General features: G+C 41.8%; 2 protein-coding genes across 2 annotated transcripts; both read right to left on the bottom strand.

Annotated features, from left to right (window-relative positions):
- Positions 1–492: 492 nt before the first annotated feature.
- On the bottom strand, positions 493–2,896 carry LOC137375670 (protocadherin-10-like). The gene has a single exon (XM_068043060.1). The coding sequence runs from the start codon at positions 2,894–2,896 to the stop codon at positions 506–508; it is 2,391 nt and encodes a 796-aa protein (XP_067899161.1). The 3' UTR covers positions 493–505.
- Positions 2,897–7,096: 4,200 nt separating this feature from the next.
- On the bottom strand, positions 7,097–24,771 carry LOC137375733 (uncharacterized). The gene is made up of 4 exons (XM_068043120.1): positions 22,390–24,771; positions 15,662–15,913; positions 7,345–9,762; positions 7,097–7,129 (listed from the first exon to the last, which is right to left on the bottom strand). The coding sequence occupies exons 1-3, from the start codon at positions 24,769–24,771 to the stop codon at positions 7,354–7,356; spliced, it is 5,043 nt and encodes a 1,680-aa protein (XP_067899221.1). The 3' UTR covers positions 7,097–7,129; positions 7,345–7,353.
- Positions 24,772–26,760: the final 1,989 nt, after the last annotated feature.

The following is a 26,760-nucleotide window of genomic DNA, read 5'->3' as shown; positions in this document are numbered from 1 at the left end:
GTCAATATTTTCAGTGCTCGCACTGATAACGCCAAAGAATTTAATTCCGCGTGGTATCGGGAAGAAAGCGTTTAAGTTTTACGAAAACATTATAGTCACGGTCCAATACATTCCAAGCCCTATAATTATTCTGATCACATTAACCAGTTCAATATACATGCAATACAACATCAGTAGAGCAGCGGAGAGAGGATTGACAGAGAACACATTGCTATGTGCTTCGACAATATAAAAATTGTAACAATCACACATCAGGTTTCATACTAACGTTAACTGTGCATTGCTCAGGGCTGTCTGGCAAGCGGCAGGTATATTCAGCATCATTGAACATTGAAACATAAGAACGTTCGAACAGCAGTAAACAATTTGCCTTATCAGGTCTATTACTATCAACATGAGGATATAGGCGTACACAAAAAAACTTACCCACTAATTCAAAGCATAGCACATAGCTCTTCACCAAAATGAATTATCTGCTACCCCCAGCATTGAAATTACTTCTAACTCATTTGTTTGCGTTGGTGTTCCGGGCACCCAAGTCATTGAAAGGCAAGGTAGGATTACAGGGCTTTAGAAACAGAAAATCACTTTTCGACGATTCTGGTGATAAGCAGACGGTGTAACGATAACCTTCAGTCTGAGCAGACTCACTATATTTAAATGGTTCGTTTGGTGGGGACCTCCGATTGAAGGTATCATCCAAATGCCGCCGTCTGGAACAACAAACTGTCGAGCTGTAGTCCTCAGCAATATTCCTGTCTTGTTTAAACTTTAGCTTGACCAGAAAAATGATGGTTACAAGAAACAAAAAAGAAGTTGATCCTAATACGACGATTAAATAACGATTCAGATGCGAAAAATACTCTGACTGTCGAGGTTCATCAGTTCGTTCAGAAGACTTTTCAGTCACATTGGACAAGATTGAAAATGAGATTGTGACCGAACTAGAGAGACTTGGCTGTCCATTATCCTTCACGAAGACGACCAGTCTTGCTGTACTGATGTTTCGCTTCCCTAAACGTTGTGTTGCTCTGATTTCTCCAGACAGAAGCCCCACAGTAAACAGACTGGGATCATTGGCCTCCAACAAATGATAGGAAAGCCGTGAGTTCTGACCGGAATCGGCATCAGTCGCAATTAATTTGGTAACTAAGTATCCTGGATATATTGACTGCGGCACAATCTCCACTGATACTGAACTGTTCCACGTTAAAGGTGAAACAATAATCGGAGCATTGTCATTTTGATCCAAGATAATAACACTGACAGTAACAGCACTGCTCAGTAGTGGGGAACCAGCATCCTCCGCTTGAACGTTGATCTGGAAATGTTTCAATTGTTCATAGTCAAATGAGCGTACTGCGTAAATGTTCCCATTTTTTGAGTTAATCGAAACGTAAGCAGACCCACGTTCCTCTTCATTCTGAGTCTCCAGAATAGAATAGAAAATCTCTCCATTCTGGTCCAAATCTGAATCCAAAGCGGTAACAGAAAATATAGAAGCACCTGGAGTGTTGTTCTCCATCAGATATACATTATATGAGGATTGTGTGAACCGGGGCGCGTTGTCATTCATATCAGAAACCGAAACTAAGAGGGTTTTATTTGTAGAAAGAGGAGGAGACCCGCCGTCCCAGGCTGAAATGGAGATGTTGTAAATCTGGACGGTTTCACGATCCAAAATATCATTTGTAACTAACTTGTAACTGTCTGTCAAGGTTTTTTGAAGTTTAAATGGAAGTTGCACTGAAATGTGACATTGTACGTGTCCAAACTCGCCAGAATCTGGATCCATAACACTGATCAGAGCTATTACCGTCCCTGGAGGAGCATCTTCCCGCACCACGCTGGACACCAAAGTCACGTCCAGTTCGGGGACATTATCATTCGTATCTATTAATCCAACCATAACTTTGGTATGCCCCGCCATACCTGCTGGTGCGTTGTCCACAGCTTCGACATCAAGTTCATAAACACTTGATTCTTCAAAATCCAGTCCTCCTTCAACTTTAATCTCTCCAGTTTCTGGATCTAAGTTGAACAATTCGCGAATACTTTGGGAAACGTGACTGGTAAAAGAATACGTCAGCTCAGCATTCAAACCTTCATCTATATCAGAAGCGTGGACTGTTATCACCAAGGTCCCTTTGGGGGAGTTTTCTGCTACGCTGGTTTTATATATTTCATGATCGAATACAGGTGCGTTATCATTGACGTCCACTACAGTGATCAAGATCTGACTTGTACCAGATCTCAGCGGTACGCCACCGTCAATGGCCGTCAGTACAAGGTTAAAGGTTGACTGTTCTTCACGATCCACGGGTTTCTCTAATAACAACTCGGCACTTTTACTCCCATCATTTCGTGTCTGAACTCTGAGGCCAAAGTGTTCATTTGGACTGATCTGGTAAGTGCTGATTGTATTTGTGCCCACGTCCAGGTCATGCGCGCTCTCGACAGGAAAGCGCGCCCCTGCCGCAATTGACTCACTGATCTGCAGGCCGAATTCACTGTTCGGAAATCTGGGTGAATTATCATTGACGTCTAATATTTCCACTCTAATGGGATGTATTTCCAAAGGATTATCGAGTACTATTTGCAAAGAAAGGGAACAGGTAGAGCTCTGTCTACAAATCCGTTCTCTGTCAATTCTTTCATTAACAAATAAAATACCATTTTCCAGATTTACCTCCATGTATTTCTTCCTTTCATCAGAGACCAGCCGAAATTTGCGAGCCAATAATTCCCAAATATTTAGTCTCAAATCCTCAGCGACGTTCCCTACAAAGGCCCCATGATCCTGCTCCTCGGGAATAGAGTAGCGAATTTGTCCCGAAACCAGGTCCGACAGCCAAAGCAGGAAAATGAAAGACGCCCGGCTGCTGATTGTCGCCATTGTTCTCGGGTAGATGTTGTTGTAAAATGTCAATATATCTTCCAATAGATTGTGCTAACTTGTCTCTTACACGACAATAGTATTTGAATATACATCCATATACTAATATGACTTGGAGGAAGGCAAAGACTCGACCTGAACAGCTTTACTAAACATGACCGCACAGCAGAAACGCAGGCGCCGTCTGTTCTCTTCGCTTCTGTTCTGTTTCCCTGGCTGGGCAGCGGGGTAGATCCCTGGCAGCGTATCAGCTTCTTATTGGTAGACAGCGACACGAAGAGCCTCAACCAATAATTGCAGCAACTGTTCATAAAGCTGGACTGTTTCGCATTCGCAGTAGAAGGAAAAGGAATGTTTAGGAGTGCGCAATTTAAAATCCCCCCAAAATGCATGCAAAATAGTAGCTTATTTTGCATCAACATTTGTAAACTCGGTATAACAGCAGAAATCCTGAGGTACCTCGCAATATCAGCACGGCAGCCTCACAGCTCCAGCGACCCGGGTTCAGTTCTGGGTACTGCCTGTGCGGGGTTTGCAAGTTCTCCCGGTGACCGCGTGGGTTTCTGCCGGGTGCTCCGGTTTCCTCCCACAGCCAAAGACCTGCAGGTTGATAGGTAAATTGGCCATTATAAATTGCCCCCAGTGTAGGTGGGTGGTAGGAGACTGGTGGGGATGTGGTAGGGGATATGGGGTTAATGTAGGATTAGTATACATGGGTGGTTGTTGGTCGGCACAAACTCGGTGGGCCAAAGGGCTTGTTTCAGTGCTGTATCAATAAATAAATAAACATTTTCCACTTCGTCGAGTGTCGCCCATGACTCAAATCCTTACTATGATCGAGACAGCCATACGCGTAGTGTCCGGTTTATTGTTGCTCCGTATCGCTTGTGTCTTACTGATGCAGTCTGTATATCTCCGTGAGGATGATCCTGACACAGGTGACCAAACATTTTGCTGTTGGGTAGCGCCGTGCAAAGTCTGAATAAATTTGGCGAGATTTTTAAGGAGTTAGCGCATGTCTAAAAAAAACATTTTTAATGTATACGCTGAGAGGATAATTTTAGCTACTATTGAAGTTTTCGATTGTTGTTATTTTAACTGTGATCATGCACATGTTTGTTTTTCTTCAAAATTGTTCTTGCATCGAATTAAATATTAGCAAATGATGATTGTATTTAATATTCCGAACAAATGCAGTAGCCATAAAATAAAAAGGCATATTGTCAGTCAATGGCGCAACGTCATATATCTCGGTAACATGCTAGTTCCATTGGCAGCGTAGTATTTTCGGTCAGCAAAGATCAACGCACTGTCCATTATTTTTTTTTACATATGCGACTTTATAATAACAACAACAGCTTTCCTTTAAAGTTAAAACGTCCCAAGGTGCTTCATAGGAGCGATTGTCAAACGAAACCTGACTGCAAGATATATCAAACCATAATACGGCAGATGTTCAAAAGCTTGCAAACGAGGTGGAGTACCCCAGAAGTCGGTGTTATGTGGGTGCACCGACGCCACATGGACTGCAGTGGTTCAACATGGTGGCTCACCACTACCTTCTCAAGGGCAAGTAGGAATAGGCAATAAATTCTGGCATAGCCAGCGTTGCTCACATCCCAGGAATGAATACAAAAGTGTCATAAATCATTGAAAGTGGCAGAATAGATTGAGAGTGTGGCTAACAATGCACACAGCATCCTAAGCTTTATTAAGAGTACAAAAGCAACGCGGTTATCTTAAACTTGTATAAAACACTGGCTCTGCCTCAACTGGAGTATTGTGTCCAATTCTGGGCGCCACACTTCAGGAAAGATGTGAAGGTTTTAGAGGGAGTGCAGAAAATATTCACAAAAATGGCTCCAGGGATGGGGAGCTTCAGTTATGTGGATATATTGAAGAAATTGGGACTTTTTTCCTTGGAGAAAGGAAGGTTGCAAGGAGAATTGATAGAAGTATTCAAAATCATGAGGATCTGCGCAGAGTAGATAGGGAAAAAGTGTTCCCACTGGTGGAAGGTTGGAGAACAAGAGAGCACTGATTTATGGTAATTGGCAAGAGAAGCAATGGAGACATTAGGAAAACCTTTTTCACGCAGTCAGTGGTTAGGATCTGGAATGCACTGTCTGAGAGTATGGTGGAAGCCATCGAGGCATCCCAGAGGGAATTGTATTATTATATGGAAAGGAAGACTGTGCAGGGTTATGAAGACAATTTAGGGGCATGGCACTAGGTAAATTGCACCTTCAGCAGACATGATGGGCCAACTTGTCTTCTTCAGTTCTGTGACAATTCAGTGATGCTGTGATTCTGTGATTCTGAGGTAGGTTTTCAGGAGAGTCTTAAAGGAGGAAAGAAAGGTAGGGAGGTAGACAGGTTTAGGATAGAAGGGCCTAGTCATCTAAGGTACTGGTACTCATTGATGAAGTGATTAAAATTGGGCTGCAAAAAAGGCCAGAATTGGAGGAGTGCTGATATCTCAGTAGGTTGGAGGGATGGAAGAGATTACAGAGATATGGAGGGGTGAGACCATAGCAGGATTTGTAAAAACATAAATCTATTTTTTTTAATTCGAGGGGCTGTTTTTTTAATTCGAGCAACCATGGTAGGTCAGTGAGCGCAAGGGTGGTGGATGAATCAGGCATGGTGCAAGTTAGAAGAGTTTTTGTGACGTGTGGAAGATGGGAGTTAACCAGGAGTTCGTTGAAAGAGTCAGGTATAGAGGCAACAAGGCTAAGTTGACTTCACTGTTTTACTTTCTGGCTCAAAGTTCACAATAGTCAGTTCCTTTATCTAATAAGAGACTAATTCCATCATTTTTAGACTAGCTTACTTACAATAAGGAAAATCATTCTCTCCGAACATTATCTACTTTCTGAATTTTAGAGACCATAATACAAAGTCTGCAATCAGCTTGTAATCAGTATCAGGCTTGTTTTCTCATAGGTGTTAACACATATACAGTCTTTCTTAAATAGTCCAATTACCTTTTACCTGATAAAATTGAAATGTATTCCCTAACGTTTCCCCCAAAAATGAAAACTGTTGGGCAGAAATTGCTGGGATAATTTCATCAGTGCAAATTACTGAACGGTACTGGTGCATTCTTGGAGGTGAATCACACTGAACATGCAAAGAATGGATAATCTAAATTCAGCTCAGAGAGTCACAGCTATGTGTAGAATTCCACGCACGAGGTGTGGTCTTCAAGAGGAAAGCTGAATTAGGCCAGAAAAACAATTCACTTGAAAAAATTAATCATGTTGTTTTGAACTGCGTAGTATTTTCATCTTATTTATTTTGTTTGACTCCTTACTTTGAACATATAAATATTAGTTACTGAGAAAAATAAATCACAGGAATAAAGTTTACAAAGCATATGGATTAAATATTAGAGCTGGTGGCCGAATTGATGTGTGTGTCACAAACTGACAGGAAACGTGGCACCTTCAGTGTTGAAAGTATCTATCGCGTCATCACCTACAAAGTAACCGATACTGCAGGTATTAAAGTGAGCTGTTTGTGAGTCGCGCGATTACCCAATTTAATCCAGAATAGATTACTTCACCAAAAACCCAATGCACTGTGTAAAGACAGAAGCAAATCTGACTTCCACAAATTCAATTCAGTTGCTACACATTATTTGTGAATATTATGTAATATTTCTAGAGCGGGTAAATTACTCAAAAACGTCAACATTGTCACTACAATCAAGAGTAAATCCAAAGCTTTTAATTCAGTCCGGTTTCTAATACATCGGTCCTAGTGCGATGAAGCCTTACAGTTTTTTGGCTGAAGTACCCTGGCCCTGAAGTCATAGAATCATTGAATCAAAGAACGATTACTCCACAGAAGGAAATCATTCATCCCATCGTGTCCTTGCCGGCTTTCTGCGAGAGAAATTCAGCTAGTCTCACTCCCACGCATTTCCCCAGTCGACCAGCAAATCTTTTCCCTTTAGATAATTACCCAATTACTTTCTGAAAGCCCGATTGAATGTCCCTCCACCACATTCTCAGGCATTGCATTCCAGATCCTAACCACTCTCTGCGTAAAATAGTTTTCCTCATGTCCCCTCTGGTTCTTTTGCCAATCATCTGTTCTCGACCGTTCCGCCAATGGGAATAATTATGTCTTGTGATACTAACCAGTGCATGCGATAAAACACCAATAGAGCAGCGGGGAGATAGCTGACAGAGGGCCACGTCGATATGTACTTTATCAAAGCAAAAACTGAAACAAAGTAAAAGCCAAGGTTAATAAAGTCTGTACCATTTAGAGCTGTAAAAAAGCGGCATATATTCAGGTATATTCAGTAGCAACATAGGAAAAGCAGTAAGCAATTAGCCTATCGTTCTTTCTACTAGTAATGCGAGCATTTAGACAAATATACAAAACTGATCCGCTAATTGAACACATAATATATAACTCTTCATCAAAGGAATTACCTGTCAGCATCAAAGTTGCTGTCTGAAGTAATTCATCGGGTTAGTGTCCCGGGCATTCACTTCACTGAAAGGCAAAGTAGGATGACAGGACTTTAGAAACAGAAAATCACTTTTCCATGATTCTGGTGATAAACAGACAGTATAACCAAAATCTTCGGTTTGCGCAGGCCCGCTATAATTTAAACGTTGCTTTGTTGCAGGTCTCCGATTCAAAATATTATTCGAATTGCTCCGTCTGTAAGAATACACAGGAGATCTGTATTCTTCAGCAACATTTCTGCCTTGTTTAAACTTCAGAATGCCGAGAAAAATGATGGTTACAAAAAACAGAAATGAAGTAGATCCAAAAATGATGATCAAGTAATGATTTAAATTCGAATAATATTCCGACTGGCTGGGTCCGTTACGTCGTTCAGAATATCTATCAGTAAAATTGGAGACAATTGAAAATGAGAGAGTGACGGTACTGGAGAGGCTGGGCTGTCCATTGTCCTTCACACAGACGATTAATCGTTCTGTGATGATATCTTGGTCTCTAAAACGTCTAGTTGCTCTGATTTCTCCAGAAAGATACCCCACAGTAAACAGACTGGGATCAGAGGCTTCCAACAGTTGGTAGGAAAGCCGTGCGTTCTGACCAGAGTCGGAATCAGTCGCGATTACCTTGGTAACCAAGTAACCTGGATATACTGACTGGGGCACAATCTCAACTGATGCTGAACTGTTCCACGTTAAAGGCGAAACAATAACCGGAGCATTGTCGTTTTGGTCCAGGATAATAACGTTCACGATGGTAGTGCTGCTCAATGGGGGCGATCCAGCATCATGAGCTTGAAATTTGATCTGGAAATACTTCTGGTTTTCATAGTCAAATGAACGAATCGCGTAAATGTTCCCATTTTTGGCGTTAATTGTGACGTAATTGTGACGTATCTGATCGTCCAGAATGGAATATGTAACTTCCCCGTTCTGGTATAAATCTGAATCCGAAGCGGTAACAGCAAAAATGGAAGCGCCAGGCGTATTGTTCTCCATCAGATACACATTATATGAGGATTCTATAAACTGTGGTGCGTTGTCATTTATATCAGAAACCGAAACCAAGATGTTTTTACTTGTATAAAGAGGAGGAGACCCTCCATCCCAGGCTGAAATTGATATGTTGTAGAGAGGGGCCGTTTCCCGATCCAGAATATCGCGCGTTACCAGTTTATAGTTATTTCTCAAAAACCTTTGAAGTCTAAATGGAACATCTCCCTGAACCTGACACTGTACGTGACCATTTCCTCCAGAATCTAAATCCGTGACACTGATTGCAGCTATTAGCGACCCTGGCGCAGCATCTTCTGGGACTGTGCTGGATACCGAGCTCACCTCTATCTCCGGGAAGTTATCATTCACATCAATTAGTCCGACCATAACTTTAGCATGTCCTGCCATAAGAGGTGGAGCGTTGTCCACAGCTCGTACATCGAGTTCATAAGCGTTTGATTCTTCATAATCCAGTACAGCTTGAACTCTGATTTCTCCAGTTATCGGATCCAATTTGAACAGCTCGCGAAATCTTTGGGACACGTGGTTTGTGAAAGAATATGTTAACTCAGCGTTGGCACCTTCATCTAAATCAACAGCGTTGATTTTTGTAACTAAGGTACCATGCGGGGCATTTTCTGCCACAGTCGCCGTATAGATTTCATGATCGAATACAGGTGCGTTGTCATTGACGTCCACCACATTAATGATAATCTGTGCTGTGCCAGATCTATGCGGAACCCCACCATCAATGGCCGTCAGTACAATATGAAAGATAGACTGTTGTTCACGGTCCAGGGACTTCTCTAATAACAACTCAGCACTTTTACTCCCATCGGTTCTTGTCTGCACTTTTATGCCGAAGTGCTCGTTTGGACTGATTTGGTAAGCGCTGATTGTATTTGTACCGACGTCCGGATCGAGCGCGCTCTCGACAGGAAAGCGCGCCCCTGGTGCAATTAACTCACCGATCTGCAGGACGAATTCATCCTTTGAAAAACTAGGTGAATTATCATTTACATCCAGTATCTCCACTGCGACATGATGCATTTCCAACGGATTATCAAGGGCTATTTGAAAAGAAAGGGAACACGGGGAGCTTTGTCTACAGATCTGTTCTCTGTCGATTATTTCATTAACAAATAAAATCCCATTGTCCTGATTTAACTCCATGTATTGTTTCCTGTCATCAAAGACCAGCCGAAATTTGCGAGCCGATAATTCCCAGACATTGAGTGCCAAATCTTCAGCGATATTCCCCACAAAGGCCCCATGCTCCAGTTCCTCGGGAATCGAGTAGCGAATTTGTCCAGAAACCAGAACCGACACACACAGGAGGAAAATGAAAGACGTCCCGCAGCTGAGTGCATTCGCCATTTCTCTGGACTGCAATTTGTCGTAAAATAGCAAAATATCAGCCAACTGTTTATATTAAGTTTTCCCTTCTGACACATAAATTGATCCAATTTATTTCTAAATGCTAACATGGAGCTAAGAAATGAAAAAGACCAAAGCTAGGCAGCTTTTCTGAGCATGGCCGCACAGCATAAAAGCAAATACTGTCTGTCTGTTCGCTTCTGCTCTGTGTTTCCCTGGCGGAGGAGGCGGGTAGATCTCTGGCAGCGTCTCAGCTCCTTATTGGTTGACAGCAACACAAAGAGACTCAGCCAATAACTGCAGCAACCGTTCTTAAAGCTAAACTGTTCCGAAATTGTTAACATTAATTATGAGTGTGCAATTAAAAATCTCCGAAGAAGCAACTTTTTAAAATAACATTTTATTTCAGCATCGTATGTTTTACATTTAGATAGCATACTATAAGCAGCCAAAATACTGTGGTTACTCGCGTCATCTTCCAAGTCACCAATAGTCACCAATGACTCAACATGTTGTGTTGAGATGTAACCTCCAACTTCTTATTAATGAGTCGCACCAACAGCTTATCTAAAGTATTCTGTAGATTGCCGTAGCATTATCCTGTCATAGAGGAATAAGTTTCCATTATGCAGCGCCATGCAAGATCTGTATACATTTGGTAATATTTATAAGAAATTAGTGCATTTGTGTAAGAAGCCCCTCAAAACATACCCTGCGACGATAAGTCTGACTAATATTGTAGTTTTCGAAGAGGCTATTTAATTTTACTTAAGTTCATGACTAACAGATATAATTTCCTGCCTGCAGCAGCTGAAGTGGTTTGAATGCCTTTCTACTCAAAGACTATTTCATCAAATCCACGTGGAGACTTGGAGTGGCATTTGATTATTTTCACGTGAGAATACCTCACCCGTCAGGAACGTAACCCACAAAGACTTATATGTCAGTTATTTATTTATTCTTAAGAAACAGATAATTTTTTAAACATCATTTTGTGAAAGAAACCTGTTAACCATGATTTTTGTGTGTATGTGTATGAACGGGAGAGTTAGGTTAAATTAAGAAGTTATAAAGTCTTTAGACATAGGTTTATCTTAATAGTGTTTAAGTTTTTTTTAATAAATAGTTAATGTGTTGTTGTCTGAAGATACGTGGTTCCGTCTGTTTCATTCTGGGGGTTACGAGAGGGTTAAATTTGGCTGTTTTCTGTTGGTGGGAAAACTTTAATAATATGCTGTGAACTGTGGAGTGGCGGAACTGAATTGACAGTGCATTGCTCCCGCCTCAGTCGTAAAAGTATGCAGGCAGAGATGTGACTGCCAGGCAGTTGGGGAATTCCAGGCAGGTCGTGCAGAAATTTCCAGAGGGTATCTCGCTATCCAAGCAGTATTCCATTCTGAATACTGATAAGAGTGATAGTTCTTCTGGGGAGTGCAGCCAGATCGAAGTCCAAAGCACCACATCCTACACAGCTGCACAGGGGAGCAGGAGGAAGATTGGGAAGGCAATAGTGATTGGGAATTCTCTAGTTCAGGAAACAGACAGATATTTTTGTGGCCACAGATGTGAATCCAGGATGCGATGTTGCCGTCGTGGTGTCAGAGCCAAGGATGTCACTGCAGAGCACTCTGAGGAAGGATTGTGAACAGCGGTCCATATTGGTAACAATGACATAGATGGGAAGAGGAATGAGGCTGTGCAGACAGATTTTAGGTAGCTAGGAAAGAAACTAGCAAGCAGGACATCAAAGGTAGTAATTTATCAATTACTCCCAGTACCACGCATTAGTGGGTAAAGAATTAGGAGGATAGAGAAGATGAATGCATGGTTGGGATATTGCTACTGGTTCAAGGGAGATGGGGCCTGCACAATCTGGACGGGTTGCACCTCAACAGATCCGGGCATAATCTCATAGTGGGACAGTTTATTAGTGCTATTGAGGAGTGTCATGGTCCTGCATTTTTTTTCCTCCGGGGAATATACGGTTTGCCTTTAAGGCTGGCAAAGGATCAGTACTGCTTTAAGAACCAGCAAGCCTCAGGAGTTAGAGAAAATGCATTTTCGGTTGCAATTCAAAGGGTGCATTCTTGATACCATGGATACAGCCATTTGGACTGAGCCACACGCGATGAATTTGCTACAATTCAATTTTCAAATGGCTTTTTGGTTGAAGACAGTTTGTTCTAATGGAGAGCACAGAGAGACAGCTAGTGTTAGCACCTGGAAAAAAAAGCTCTCAACCATTTAAACTGAAGAAAGAGAATTTTAGTCTGTTTAATTAGTATCATCTCTCAAAATTCTAAAAAAAACAAGTCAAGCTAAAACGGGGATCTCTGATAATTTGAACTGAAGGAAGGGAAGTTAGACTGTGACAATCTTTTATCCCTCAAAAACTCTAAAGTCAGATTGATTCAACTGAAAGTGTTCGCAAGTTGTTAATTGTTGAAATCCATCGCTGAAGAAGGGAACATTACTTACTGCTGAAGTTAGACTATGGACTTTTCTACTGTGGAAGAACCTTTTTTCTCCATTGGACGTCTGTGAGGACTTCAAGCAACATTGGACTGTAAATTTGCAAGGATTCTATTTTTTCTATTTTAAATGTTGTTTATATCTTCACAGTGATTAAGAATTCAGGTTTTGTTTCTAATTAAAGTGTTAATTTGTTGATTTAAAGACACCTGGTTTGGTTACCACTTTCGGGGGTTAATAAATGGTACAGTTTGGCTAGGTCTTTCTTTAATTTGGAAAGATTAAAATGATATGTTCGGCGATCTGTAGAGTGACATGATTGAATTAACAGTGCGTTGGTCCCACCTCAATCAGAATCGTATATTTTGACTGGGGGCTTTGACTGAAGCAGTCGGTCGTGACAGGAGCTAAACTAACTTGGCTGGGGTGAGGGAACAAGGGGGTAACAAAAGAGAGGAAAAACAAGGTGCCAAAGATTTGCAAGATTAATATAGCACTAGAGTGGGGACAGAGGAAGATGGAATGTAATAAGTTCTAAATTAGATTTACAGTGCATGTATGAGAAGACATGGACTGTGGTAAATAAAATTGATGAGCTGCAGAAGCAGATAGCCATTTGGTATATGATGTTGTGTCACTCAAGCAGTCATACCTCACAAAAGGGTCTAAACATTCCTGGTGTTCAGGAATACAAGGTGTTCAGGAAAGATAGGGAAGCAAACAAAGGAGGAAGGGCGGTAGTATTGGCTAAGAAGAATATTACACTGCTGGAGAGATTCAGGGACAAAATCTATTTTGTTAACACCAAGAAGCAATAGAGGTAGCTTTACACTACTGGGTGTATTCTATTGGCCATCGACCAGTAAGAAAGATATAGTGGAACACGTTTGCAAGGAAGTTACAGAGAGATGCAAATACTATAAAATAGTTTTAATGGGGGACTTTAATTATCCTAATGTAGACTGGGATAGTAAGAGGGTAAAGGGCAGAGAGGGTAAGAGTTTCTGGTGTATTCAGGAGAATTTTGTAGATCAGTACGCTTCCAGTCCAAGGAGGCAAAGCCTGGTGTCTGGTTCCGAGGAATGATTGGGACAAGCGGATCAAGTGTTAGTTGGGGGACATTTAGGGCACAGAGGTCATAGTATCATAAGATTTAAATTAGCTGTGGAAAAGAAAATGGAGCAATCCAGAGTAAAAAAAAATATTTTATTGGGGTATGGCCAATTTCAGTGGGATGAGAACAGATCTGGACCAGGTAAATATAATCAACGATCAGCAGGTAAAACTGTAATTGAACAATGGGCTGCCATTAAACACGAGATAGTTCGGGTACAGTTCAGATAAATTCCCATGAAATAGGGAACGTAAGTCAAACAAAGCCAGAGCTCCTGGTATGACGAAAGAGAGTATGATGAAGCAGAAAAATTGTGTGTTTGACAGATTTCAGGTTGATAATACAAATCAGAAACAGGTTAAATATAGAATGTTCAGAGTGGAAGTGAGAAAAGAAATAAGAACAGCCAAGAAAGGGTATGAGAAGAGGTTGGCAGCTAATACGAAAAGGAATCCCAAAGTCTTCTACAGGCGTATAAATAGTAAAAGCATTGTAAAAGGAGAGTACGGCCAATTAAGAACCAGAAAGGTGATTCACGCATGGTGGTAGGGGGCAGAGTTATTCAATGAATACATTGCATCTGTCTTTACCAAGGAAGAAGATGCTGCCAAATTTGTCGTGAAAGAAGAGGTAGTTGAGATAACAAAAGGGCTAAAAATTGATAAAGAGAATGTATTAGAGAAGCTCAGCATTTGGCAGACTCATTCACAGGCTTTGGAGAGACTATAGATTCTGTCTCTAAACAAAGATCAAAAACTACCAGGCAGTAGTTCTCACATCACTTCTCTTTGGCTGTGAGGTATGGACAACCTACCAGCGCCACATTAAACAATTAGACGCATTCCACCTTTGCTGCTTAAAATCTAGCTGCAACATCAAGTGGTAGCACTAAATTGCTGACACCAAAGTTTGTGCAAGGTGTCGCATATCTGGTGTGGACTGTATGCTCATCAGAACTCAGCTTTGCTGTGTCAGCCATGTGCTTCGCATGAGGATTCCTGCATACCAAAAGTGGTATTCTACAGCCAGCTGAACATGAGAACTTGCACCATTACACATCCCAAACTTAGATACAAAGATTTTCTGAAAGTCAATCTCAGCCTGTAAGTTGGACCCCCCTAAAGGGAAAAAAGAACTACAGAGCAGTGTCTGTCATCAAGCAATCTCAAAATTTGAGAAGCGTCCTCAAAGGACAAGTTACAGGACTAGCAAGCACGTAACAAAGCCAGCAAATTTACACCCCACCAACAGTGATTTCATATGTAATCAACTGCAATCAGTTCTGCAAATCAAGATTTGGTTTAATTTCACATATAAGACAACACCGACCTAGACGGTGAACAATCAGTCACCTTTCTGAACAATTAGAAAGGCTCGCTGTACTTAAAGTTGATAAGTCACCAGGAACAGATCAAATGCATCCGAGGATATAGAGGGAAGTAAGCATGGATATTGCTGACACACTGGCCATAATCTTCCAATCCTCCTTAGATGTAAGTGTGGTGCCTGGGGACTGGAGAATTGTAAATGTTACATGATTGGAACCATCCTGGATACTGACGTCATCTCTATCTCAGGGGTATTAGCATTCACATCAGTTAAAATGACCATAACCTTCGTATGTCCTGTCAAACCAGGTACACCATTGTCTACTGCTTCGACAACAAGTTCATAAATACTTCATTCCTCAAAATTACTCCATGAACTTTGATCTCTCCAATTTTCGGATCCAATTTGAGCAACTCGCGAATTCTTTGGGAAACGTGATTTGTGAAAGAATATGTTAGATCAACATCGGTACCTTGGTCCAAGTCAGCAGAGTTGATTTTCTTGAGAGACATTTGCTGCTACAGCCGCGGAGGTGCGTTATCATTCCCATCCACTACAGTAATGATATTGCGAGCTGTGCCAGATCTGTTGGGAACTCGACCATCAATAGCGGTCAAAACAAGATAAATGTTGACTACTGTTCACGGTCCAAAGGCTTTTCTAACAATAGCTCGGTACTTTTACTCCTCTCCTGACTGCACTTTAATGCCAAAATACTCATTTGGACTGATCCGGCAAGTGCTGATTGTGTTTGTACCTACATCCGCATCATGCGCGCTCTCGAGAGGGAAGCTGATCTGCAAAGGCGAATTGTCTCTTTGCAAAGCTGAGCGAATTGTCATTTACATCTAGTATCTCCACTGCGGTACGATGCATTTCCATCGGATCAACGAGCGCTATTTGAAAATAAAAGGAACACGTCGAGCTTTGACTACAAAGCTGTACTCTGTCGATTCTTTCATTAACAAATAAATTCCCATTTTCCATATTTACCTCGGAAACCAGCCAAAATGTGCGAGCCGATAATTCCCAACGGTTTAATTTTAAATCCTCAGCGGCATTACCAACAAAGGCCCCGTGATCTTGCTCCTCGGGAATCGAGTAACGAAGTTGTCCCGAAACCAGATCCGACAAACAAAGCAGTAAAATGAAAGACGCCCGGTTCATCAGTGCATTCGCCATTGTTCTGGGCAGGAATTTGTTGAAAAATATCGAAATCTTCCGCAATCGGTTATATTGACTAGACTGTTATGTCGCAACAGTTAGTCGACTATATATCGATACACTAATGTTGAGCCGAGGAATACAAAGTCCCAACCTGGACAACTTTTCTGAACACGGCTGCACAGCATAAACGCAGGTGCCGCCTGCCTCTGCGATTCTGTTCTGTGTTTCCCTGGCGGAGGAGGGGGTCGATCTCTCGCAGCGTCTTGACTCCTTATTGGTAGACGAAGTGTCTCAACCTGCAGCAACTATTCTTAAAGCCAGACTGTTTCGCAATAATTTATAATGTATCGCACGTTATATTTACGGATGTACAATTAAAATATGCAGACAAGCATGCAAAATTGAATTTTATTTTAGTCTTATTTTAAATTCAATCTATGCGGCCGATATTACGATATTCTTAGTACTTGCATCGTTCACGTCCCCAATGGTCGCCAATGATTGATCGCCATATTGTCATAACTTGCACTAAATATTACGTTGCCTCCTTTATAAAGTCGTTCTTGTCTTTCTTGGCTTACGGTTTATCTGATGAAATCTGTTGGAACATTTATGTAAAAATAAGACTATTCGTTCGTTCATACTGCCTGTACAGGAGACTGTATCAGAGAATTAAAACCAATAAGCTACATTTTCATTCTTTCCAAGACCCAAGGATCCTGTCGCTAATTTACCACAAATTCGTTGCGATGTTCTAATGTGTTACTTAGGCTTCAACGCGTATTATTGCAACTTGTTGTTAGAGATGGTCTCAGAGCTTACCCTTTCTGATACTAAGAGTGAAGGGTTTTGTGACTGAAAGAATGCACAGACTGTGCAATGTTGAGAGAAAAGTCCAAATCTGAGGTTATATAGACGCATTGACGAGGAGACATCAGCGTAGAATTTTTCACTTTCTCTGCTGTTTGCTCCGATTATACGAGACGCTGCCGAGGACGGTCGAAAGGAGATCCGTGCATAAACGAGCGGAACAATGTTAGTAATGTCCGATTAATTTGGTTGATCATTTTCATGTTACTTGTTCGTGATTTTGTTTTGATATCTGCTTTCTAGGACTGCACATGCAGTTTTCACAACATGTGAACCTTTAACTTCTGGCGAAAGTTTAAATGGCACGTTTTCTCCCGAGAAAATTAACCTCCGTTCACGGTTGCGTCAATATTGTATCTATGATTGTCCTTTGCAAATCATACATGTTCCAGTTGTATGTTTCTTGGTTGTTAAATAAGTATTGGCAAAGTTGTGAATGGACATTTGAAGCGTCCTTGTGAACGTGAGCAAAGGGGAAAAGGTAACGTGCGATCTTACTGGTAAAGCTATTCTTTATAAACGTATTCACAAATCATCTCATCTCAAGCTTAATGAACGTTAAGTTATGCCATAAGTAACATTCGCAATACAATTGTTTTGTACTACTGAGATGGGCTGGAGATCGACAGTGCATTTGGAGAGGCCTTTGTAATATTTATTGTTAGCAACTTGAATGATACATGCATGAAATCCTCCCGGTCCTTGGAAAAGAGCGAGATTTAATTTTAATACTAAATTACATCTTAATTCTTATAAATGATGGCCTTGCTGGAATCGCTGGGATCCTTCAGCTCATTTCCTCCTATCGAATCCTGTTCCCCCTCCAATGACCCCCACCCTAACGCTCCATCGCCCCCACCCCTCCCCCGCCGCAATCCAGATGAGTTGCAAGAACGAATTTAATAGATAGTGAAGTGCGGTACTACTACAGCTGTAGATATCTTGTGGTATTCCATCATAACTGGAGCCATAGAGCATTGTTATCTTTTTTATAATGGTAATGATCCCATTCCCATCAGCAAACAGCTTGGGAACCACAGCCAGAGTACTTAAATAGCCTGTGCTTTGGCAAAGATGCAATTTGATGCACATTTAGTACTCTTTTGTGTAATTCCATGGCCCACTGAATGTCACAGAGAAGCTCCATGATATCCATCAATAACGAAAGCTTTCAACAGCTTTCGTTGTGCTATTTCTGCATTGAAATGTCACGTACAGAGTTAAACAGTTATTGAAAGGTGACATAATAACACAGGCATTTAGGTTGTAATCAAAATAATTATTATCAAAATGCTGTTAACGAATAATTGAAGCCGTATGTGTTGCACGTCTATTGGAACAATTTAGTTATTTGACATAAGCAAGAAAACGCAAAGTATAATAAAGAAGGCATTAGCACAGGTAATTAACCCGTACAGTTAAATGGCGCCACAGATACAATGATTAAAAATCAGTTCTAAGTTCTTCTTCTCTTTGGCCTTCCTGTCTCGAGAGACAATGGGGAAGCGCCTGGAGGTGGTCAGTGGTTTGTGAAGCAACGCCAATTCTAGAGTGACAGACTCTTCCACAGGTGCTGCAGATAAAGTTGGTTGTCGGAGCTATTACACAGTTGGCTCTCCTTTTGCACTTCTGTCTTTTTTCCTGCCAACTGCTAAGTCTCTTCGACTCGCCACACTTTAGCCCCCCTTTATGGCTTTTTGCCAGCTGTGGCGATCACTGGCAACTGACTCCCATGACTTGTGATCAATGTCACAGGACTTCATGTCGAGTTTGCAGATGTCTTTAAAGCAGAGTCATGGACGGCCGGTGGGTCTGATACCAGTGGCGAGCTCGCTGTACAATGTGTCCTTGGGGATCCTGCCATCTTCCATGCAGCTCACATGGCCAAGCCATCTCAAGCGCCGCTGGCTCAGTAGGGTGTATATGCTGGGGATGCTGGCCACCTTGAGGTCTTCTGTGTTGGAGATACAGTTCTGCCACCTGCTGCCAAGGATTCTCCGGAGGCAGCGAAGATGGAATGAATTGAAACGTCGCTCATGGCTGACATATGTTGTCCAGGCCTCGCTGCCATAGAGCAAGGTACTGAGGACACAGGCTTGATACACTCGGACTTTTGTGTTCTGTATCAGTGCGCCATTGTCCCACACTCTCTTGGCCAGTCTGGGCATAGCAGTATAAGAATTTCCATGTGCTTGTTGATTTCTGCATCGAGAGACAGGTTACTGGTGATAGTTGAGCCTAGGTAGGTGAACTCTTGAACTACTTCCAGAGCTTGGTCGCCGTTATTGATGGATGGAGCATTTCTGACGTCCTGTCCCATGATGTTCGTTTTCTTGAGGCTGATGGTTAGGCCAAATTCGTTGCAGGCAGCCGCAATCCTGTCAATAAATCTCTGCAGACATTCTTCAGTTAATGCAGCATCATCAGCAGAGAGGAGATCATTGATGAGGATTTTCCGTACTTTGGTCTTCGCTCTTAGACGGGCAAGGTTGAACAACCTGCCTCCTGATTTGTGTGGAGGAAATTTCCTTCTTCTGATGACTTGAATGCATGTGAGAACAGCAGGGAGCAGAAGATCACAAACAGTGTAGGTGTGAGAACACAGCCCTGTTTCACGCCACTTAGGGCAGGAGAGGGGTCTTATGAGGCACCACTATGCTGAATTGTGCCTTTCATATTGTCATGGAATGAGGTGAATCTACTTAGTAGCTTTGGTGGACATCTGATCTTTTCTAGTAGTCTGAAGAGACCACGTCTGCTGACGAGGTCAAAGGCTTTGGTGAGATCAATGAAAGCAGCTTAGAGGGGCATCTCTTGTTCGCAGCATTTCTCCTGCAGCTGGCGAAGGGAGAACAGCATGTCAATGGTGGATCTCTCTTCTCGAAAGCCACACTGTGCCTCAGGGTAGACACGCTCAGCCAGCTTCTGGAGCCTGTTTAAAGTGACTCAAGCGAAGACCTTCCCTCCCCACTATGCTAAGCATAGTGGGGAAAGTATTCGCTCGAGTCTGTTTTAAGTAATACTATTTATATTCGTAAACAATTCTGATGAGTATGAGGGGTGAGAAAAATACGAATAAAACGAGACATTGTCTGAAAATTTGATCTCTGTATTAAAGAAGATGCTACTATAAAGTGTGACCAAAGTTTTGTTCAAGTCGTTAGGTTTTAACGACAATCTTAGAGGAGAAGAGATGGAGCCAGATCGTGAAGGAACTCTGCAATGTTCGACCTAGGCGGCGGAAGGTACGGCCGCCAATGGTTGGGGGTGGAGGAGTGTCGGAGCAATGGAAGGAGGTGTCTGCAATAAAGGCCTGAGTCGGGGGACATCAGTCTGGGATGCGAGTTTGTAGAGCTGCACTGGGATGCAGAAATAGGAAAGAGGGTGATCATGGCTACATTTTAAGATGAGATTGTCAACATTAAATTTGAAGCGTCGTGGGGCCAAGAATCACCGACGGAGACGTGAAGTGTAACTTTAACTTCTTATTGGATGAGCAGAAATTTATTGAGCGTGGAGGTAGGAAAATGGGCCATGAGTGATTTGAATGATTTGAGTATAGCGCTGATAAAAGCATAGACGAGACTTTTAGCAACATATGGAATGAGATAGAGACAATAACAAATGACTTTCTGGAGGTGGATGCAGCCAGTCTCTGTGATGTAGAGAACAAGGGATTGGAAGTTCAGCTTGGGACAGAGTTGGATGCTGCGGGATGAAGAAGTCTGGTACAACCTGATAGTGTGGCCAAGGAAGGGCATGTGGTCAATTGCAAGGGGACAGAATTTGTTATGGGGGCCTAGGCTCTTCTCATTGCTGTACTGGAATAAATTGAAACTCGTTCATAATGGAATGCCTGTCAAGAAATGCAGCAATATAGAGGCAGTGGAGTGTTGGACAGTAGTGGGGCAGAGGGAGAGCTGGGTATCAGTAGCCTAATATGTGAAGGCTGACCTCAATTCTGTGGATAATGTCAGCAAAGTGCAACTTGTAGACGAGGAAGAGAATTGCAAAAGGGTAGATACTTCGGGTTGAAGAAATGTCGCAATGCGGGAAGAGAGAAGTTAACCCGTGTTGCAGATGTTTGAACTGTCACGCAAGAAAAGAATGTAGCCAAGCTGGGGAAGCCGCATTGGCTATGACAACAGAAGAGAGGTGTTGGTGGAGCATATTTTGGTATACTATGTCAAAGTCTTCAGAGAGGTCATGGAGGACGAGAAGGGGTAAGACACCACGGTCATAGTCACAACGTATGTTATTTGTGACATGGGTAGAGTGGTGTTGTATGTGTGGCGTGTAGAAAGTTGATTGGAGGGATTCAAACGATTAAAAGTCAGAACTGTGTGTTGACAATGATATCTCTGTGGAATCGTTCACTAATAGCTGTGTTTATATTATGCAGGCAATAACATCAGTGCCGCTGAATTGTATTAACTAATATAAGTCAAGTTGCATTTTTAAAATTGCAGTCTGAGATTTTTACAGATATTTTAGGATTGAATTTTACAGCTCAGCCAATTCTTGAATGAAAACGGTAGTGAGCCATAATATATAGTCACATATGTACTTTTTTTATCTCTTACCATTTTAAAGCTGATAATACATAACTAAGTGGTATGCAATATATACCAATTCAAGGTCGATATCTTCAGTACAGCTTCTCTGGAGTATTGTGTCCAATACTCGGCCCCACACTTTAGGAACGTTGCCTTTGGAGAGTGTCCAGAGCAGATTTGCTGGAAATGCACCAGGGATGAGGGACTTAAGTTATATAGAGAGACCAGAAAAGATGGATTGTTTTCCCCTTAGAGCAGAGAAGGTTAGGGCAGATTTAATAGATTTGTTCAAAATTGTGAATGGTTTTGATATGACAGTTTGTAACGAGGAGAGATAGATTTAAGGTAATTGCCAAAATATCTAGAGAGATGAGGAGCCTTTTTTTAAAACAGTATGTTGTTATAATCGAACTGAAAGAGTGCTGGAAGCAGATTCAATGAAAACGTTCACAAAGGAATTGGATATAGATTTGTAGTGAGATTTGCGGGCAACCAACTGAAGAGAAAATACCTAGATTACTTAGCCAACCAATCAGAGTTTTATATCAAGTTTGGAGCACAGCAGAGACAGACTTTGCATTTACAATATTCAGTTTAATTGCTGCACAATTTGTTTTTGGAAAAATATGCAGCATTTTCAGACCGACGTATTTATTGAAAAAAGCGTCAATGTTCTCATTGCATGCATTGATACAATCGATTATTTTAATTGAACCTGGCATCAGAAATAAAGGCTTCAGTTTTGTGAAACGTTACTGTTGAATGCACTCAGGTGCTGCAATTGTACGTCTGATACCAGCCAGTTTAATGTGCATGCTTTTCAACACCAATCCAGTAGCAGAGAGAATGACGGGAACACAATGATATGTATTTCATCAAAACAGAATGTGAAACAAATAAAGTCAGGTTTCATACTAACCTTAATAGAGTACGTACTAAAAGCGGCGTGTATATTCAGCACCAAAGACAAGCAGGGTCATAGGGACAAGAGCCTATTCGGCATTCTGTTACTAGTGTGAGGAGTTTGCCATATACAAAAATCTTACGCACTGCCTCAACGCATGATGGTAGCTTTTCATCAAATCTGACATTCCCAGCGTTGAAATTGCTTCTAAATTATCTTCTTGCGATGGTCTCCCGAGCACCCAAGTCATCGAATGGCAAAGTCGGATTACAGGGCTTTAGAAACAAAAAATCACTTTTCGATGATTCTGGTGATAAACACAGGTTATACTGATAACTTTCAATTTGGCCAGATCCTCTATAATTTAGTGACTGGTTTGCTGCGGGTCTCCGATTAAAGGCATCATTCGAACTTCCACGTTTGCAACAACAAACTGTAGAGCTGTAGCCTTCAGCAATATTTCTGTCTTGTTTAAACTTTATGACGACCAGAAAAATTATGGTTACAAGAAACAGAAAGGAAGTTGATCCTAAAATGATGATCAAATAGCGATTCAGATGCGAAAAATAACCCGACTGTGTCGGTTCGTCAGTTCGTTCGGAAGATTTTTCTGTAATGTTAGACAAGATTGAAAAAAAGATTGTGGCCGAACTGGAGAGGATCGGCTGTCCATTGTCCTTCACACAGAGGATTAAGCGTTCTGTGGTGATATCTTGCTCTCTAAATCGTCGGGTTGCTCTTATTTCTCCAGAGAGAAACCCCACAGTAAACAAACTGTGATCAGAGGCCTCCAACAGTTGGTAGGAAAGCCGTGCGTTTTGACCGGAATCGGCATCAGTCGCGATTACCTTGGTGACTAAGTAACCTGGGTATACTGACTGAGGCACAATCTCCACTGTGGCTGAACTGTTCCAGGTTAAAGGTGAAACAATAACCGGAGCATTGTCATTTTGGTCCAATATAATGACACTCACGGTAGCAGTGCTGCTCAGTGGGGGAGATCCAGCATCCTGCGCTTGAACTTTGATCTGCAAATTTTTCAGCTGCTCATAGTCAAAGGAGCGCAGCGCGTAAATGTTCCCAGTTTTGGAATTAATCGTGACGTAATCATTTGCAGACAGTTCTTGCATCTGATTCTCCGGAATAGAATAGGAGACTTCTCCATTCTGATCCAAATCAACTTCCAAAGCGGTAACGGCATATATAGAAGCTCCTGGAGTGTTGTTCTCCATCAGATACACATTATATGATGATTGGGTAAACCTTGGTGCGTTGTCATTTATGTCAGTTACCGAAACTGTAATCGTTTCACTTGTTGAAAGAGGAGGAGACCCTCCGTCCCAGGCTGAAATAGAGATGTTGTGCACTGAGGCCGTTTCACGATCGAGAATATCACGTGTAACCAACTTATAGTTATTTCTGAAAGGTTTTTCAAGCGTAAATGGAATATTCCCTGGAACCTGACACTGAACTTGTCCATATTCACCCGAATCTCGATCCGTTACGCTGATCAGCGCTATCACAGTCCCCGCAGGAGCGTCTTCCCGCACGTTGCCGGACACCAAGGTTACGCCCAACTCAGGGACATTATCATTAACGTCAATTATGTCGACAACAACTTTGCAACGCCCTGACAACCCAGGTGGAGCATTGTCCACAGCTTGTACATCAAGGTCACAAACACGTGATTCTTCAAAATCCACTCTACCTTGAACACTGATCACTCCAGTTTCCGGGTCCAATTTGAACAATTCGCGAATCCTTTTTGAAACGTGATTGGTGAAAGAATATGTTAGGTCAGCGTTGGTGCCTTCGTCCAAATCAGCAGCGTTAACTTTTACCACTAACGTACCTTTGGCGACGTTTTCTACTACTTCGGCCCTGTAGATTTCTTGATCGAAAATCGGCGCGTTATCATTTGCGTCCACGACGTTAATGATAATCCGAATTGTGCCAGATCTGTGAGGAATCCCGCCGTCAATGGCAGTCAGTATAAGGTGAAATGTTGACCGTTGTTCATGGTCTAATGGCTTCTCTAATAACAGCTCGGCACTTTTACTCCCATCTCTCATTTCTTGCAATTTAATCCCGAAGTGCTCGTTTGGACTAATCTGGTAAATGCTGATTATGTTTGTGCCCACGTCTGCATCATGTGCGCTCTCGAGAGGGAAGCGCGCCCCTGGCGCAATTAATTCACTGATCTCCAAAGAGAATTCGCTTTTCTCAAAGCTGGGCGAATTATCATTTACATCTAGTATCTCCACTGCGATACGATGCATTTCCATAGGATCATCCAGCGCTATTTGAAAAGAAAGGGAACAGACAGAGCTTTGTCTACAGAGCTGTTCTCTGTCGATTCTTTCATTAACAAATAAATTCCCATTTTCCACATTTACCTCCATATATTGCCTTATGTCATCGACGACCAGCCGAAAATTACGAGCCGATAATTCCCAAACGTTTAGTCTTAAATCCTCAGCGATATTCCCAACAAAGGCCCCATGCTCCAGCTCCTCGGGAATCGAGTAGCGAATTTGTCCCAAAACCAGGTGCAAAACATAATGCAGGAAAATAAAAGACGCGCCGCTCCTCTGTGAATTCACCATTGTTCTAAGCTAGAATTTGTTCCAAAATATCGAAATATCTGTCAATTGATCGTATTAATTTGCCTCTGAAGCCACAACAATTATTTGAATATATTTCTAAAGACTAAGCTCGAACCGTGAAATGCAGAGACAGACTCGGAGCAACTGTTCTGAACACGGCTGCACAGCAGAAACGCAGGCACCGTCTGTCTCTTCGATTCTGTTCTGTGTTTTCCTGGCGAAGGAGGGGGTCGATCTCTCGCAGCCTCGCGGCTCCTTATTGGTAGACAGCGACACGAAGAGTCACAACCAATAACTGCAGCAACTCTTCTTAAAGCTATACTGTTTCGAAATTATTTGTAACGTACAGTGTTATATTTACGAGTGTACAATCAAAATATTCAGACGAGCATGCATAAAAATAGTAGTTATATTTTTCAGACTTTTAAATGCAGCATGTGCGGTCGCATTTCTGAGGTTCCTTTCAATTGCTCCTTCTACGTCAGCAATGACCGACAATGTTTCAGCTCCATACTATCATTCTCCATTAAATTTTCTATGTGTTCTTTACATGGACATGCAATGGGCGTTTTATAAAATACCAACTAAAAATCAGTATTAAAGCTCATACAATTAAAAGGGCAGCGGCCTGCTTGATTATGTAATTTGGTAAGGGACAAAAAGCGGAAAGTAGTGGTGAATGGTTATTTTTTGACTAGAGGAAAGTGTGCCGTGGCATCTCCTAGAGATCGGTATGGGGCCCATTAATATTTTTGACATATTAAAGCTAGACTTTGGTGCACAGAGCCTAATTTGAAAGTTTTGAAACTCGGAAATGTGTCGAAGAATAAGGAGGATAGTAACAGGAGAACCTAGACACATTGGTAAAATGGACAGACACATGGCAGTGAAATATAACGCAGGTGTGAAACGATTCATTTTAGTAGGATGAGTGAGACGAGACATTATAAACTAAATGGTATAATTTTGAAGGAATTGCTGGAACAGAGATGCCTGAGGTGTAAGTACTTAAGTCTTTGAAGGTGGCGGGACAAACTGAGAAGGCTGATAACAGGGCACATGGGATCATTTGCTTTATCAATAGAAGCATAAAGTGTAAAAGCAACAAAACTATGCTCAGAAATTTGAAAGGGCCGGTTGGGCCCTGACTGGAGTATTGTAGCCAATTTTGTTACCAGACTTTAGGAAAGAGTTCAAGGCATGAGCGAGGGTGCACTTGCTTGTTCCATTGGCAGTTCAGATAATAACGGGTTAACATCACATTTTCGGTAAACTTGAGACATCGCGCGTCCTTAACAAGTGGATTGATTTGTTCATGTGCGGACTGGGCCGGGCATAATATTTCGTTCCTACATCTTGTAGAAGAGATTGAGTTCAAAGCTGAGAGAAAAAAAGCTATTTTGCCTCCAACTGCATTATTGGTATTACCAAAACCCAAAGTCTACGACTGCCTCCTCCTTCACAACATGGTTACCCTTTAGCTTCGCCGAGAATTGAAATGGAAAGTTTGGAGACCAGAAAATTAACTTTTTATTCACGGTTACAAAATTACATCAAAATTGCCTCCAAAATGATGGCCCTTTGTATTCAAACTGTATGTTTTTTTATTTTAAATGAATGTTTGAAACATCGTGCAGGGGCGTTTGAAGATACCCGGGTCACATTTCGTGTAAGCATGAATAAGGGACAAAATTTTCCCTGTGATCTTAGTGGTACACGCATTCTTCATGAAGTCGCTTGGAAAAATATCCCTCTTCTCATGCATCCAACACAATCACGTGCGTTGCAAAATGTACGCCATGAGAGAACACTGCGGTATAATAAAGAGAATCAAAATATGTGATTAGAACAGAGCACACTGTCTATAAAAATGAGATTGAATTGATGAAGTTTTGTATGCACCCTGAAAAGAGTGGCCTGTAAATTCAGGTCAATATCAGGCTATATTGCTAGGTCTGAACACTACACCTAAAAATATCCGTGCCAGAG

The sequence above is a fragment of the Heterodontus francisci genome, chromosome 12 (assembly GCF_036365525.1).
Source record: "Heterodontus francisci isolate sHetFra1 chromosome 12, sHetFra1.hap1, whole genome shotgun sequence".
NCBI classification, from domain to species: domain Eukaryota; kingdom Metazoa; phylum Chordata; class Chondrichthyes; order Heterodontiformes; family Heterodontidae; genus Heterodontus; species Heterodontus francisci.
The sequence above is the reverse complement of the archived record's forward strand: the minus strand, read 5'-3'. Positions and strand labels throughout refer to the sequence as shown.

Coding starts and splice junctions, on each gene's coding strand:
- LOC137375733 (XM_068043120.1), bottom strand. CDS start 24,771: ATGGTGAATTCACAGAGGAGCGGCGCGTCTTTTATTTTCCTGCATTAT. Junction 15,914..22,389: donor TGGGTGCTCGGGAGACCATC/GCAAGAAGATAA, acceptor GCGACATAACAG/TCTAGTCAATATAACCGATT. Junction 9,763..15,661: donor CATTTTGGCTGGTTTCCGAG/GTAAATATGGAA, acceptor GACAAATTGCAG/TCCAGAGAAATGGCGAATGC.
- LOC137375670 (XM_068043060.1), bottom strand. CDS start 2,896: ATGGCGACAATCAGCAGCCGGGCGTCTTTCATTTTCCTGCTTTGGCTG.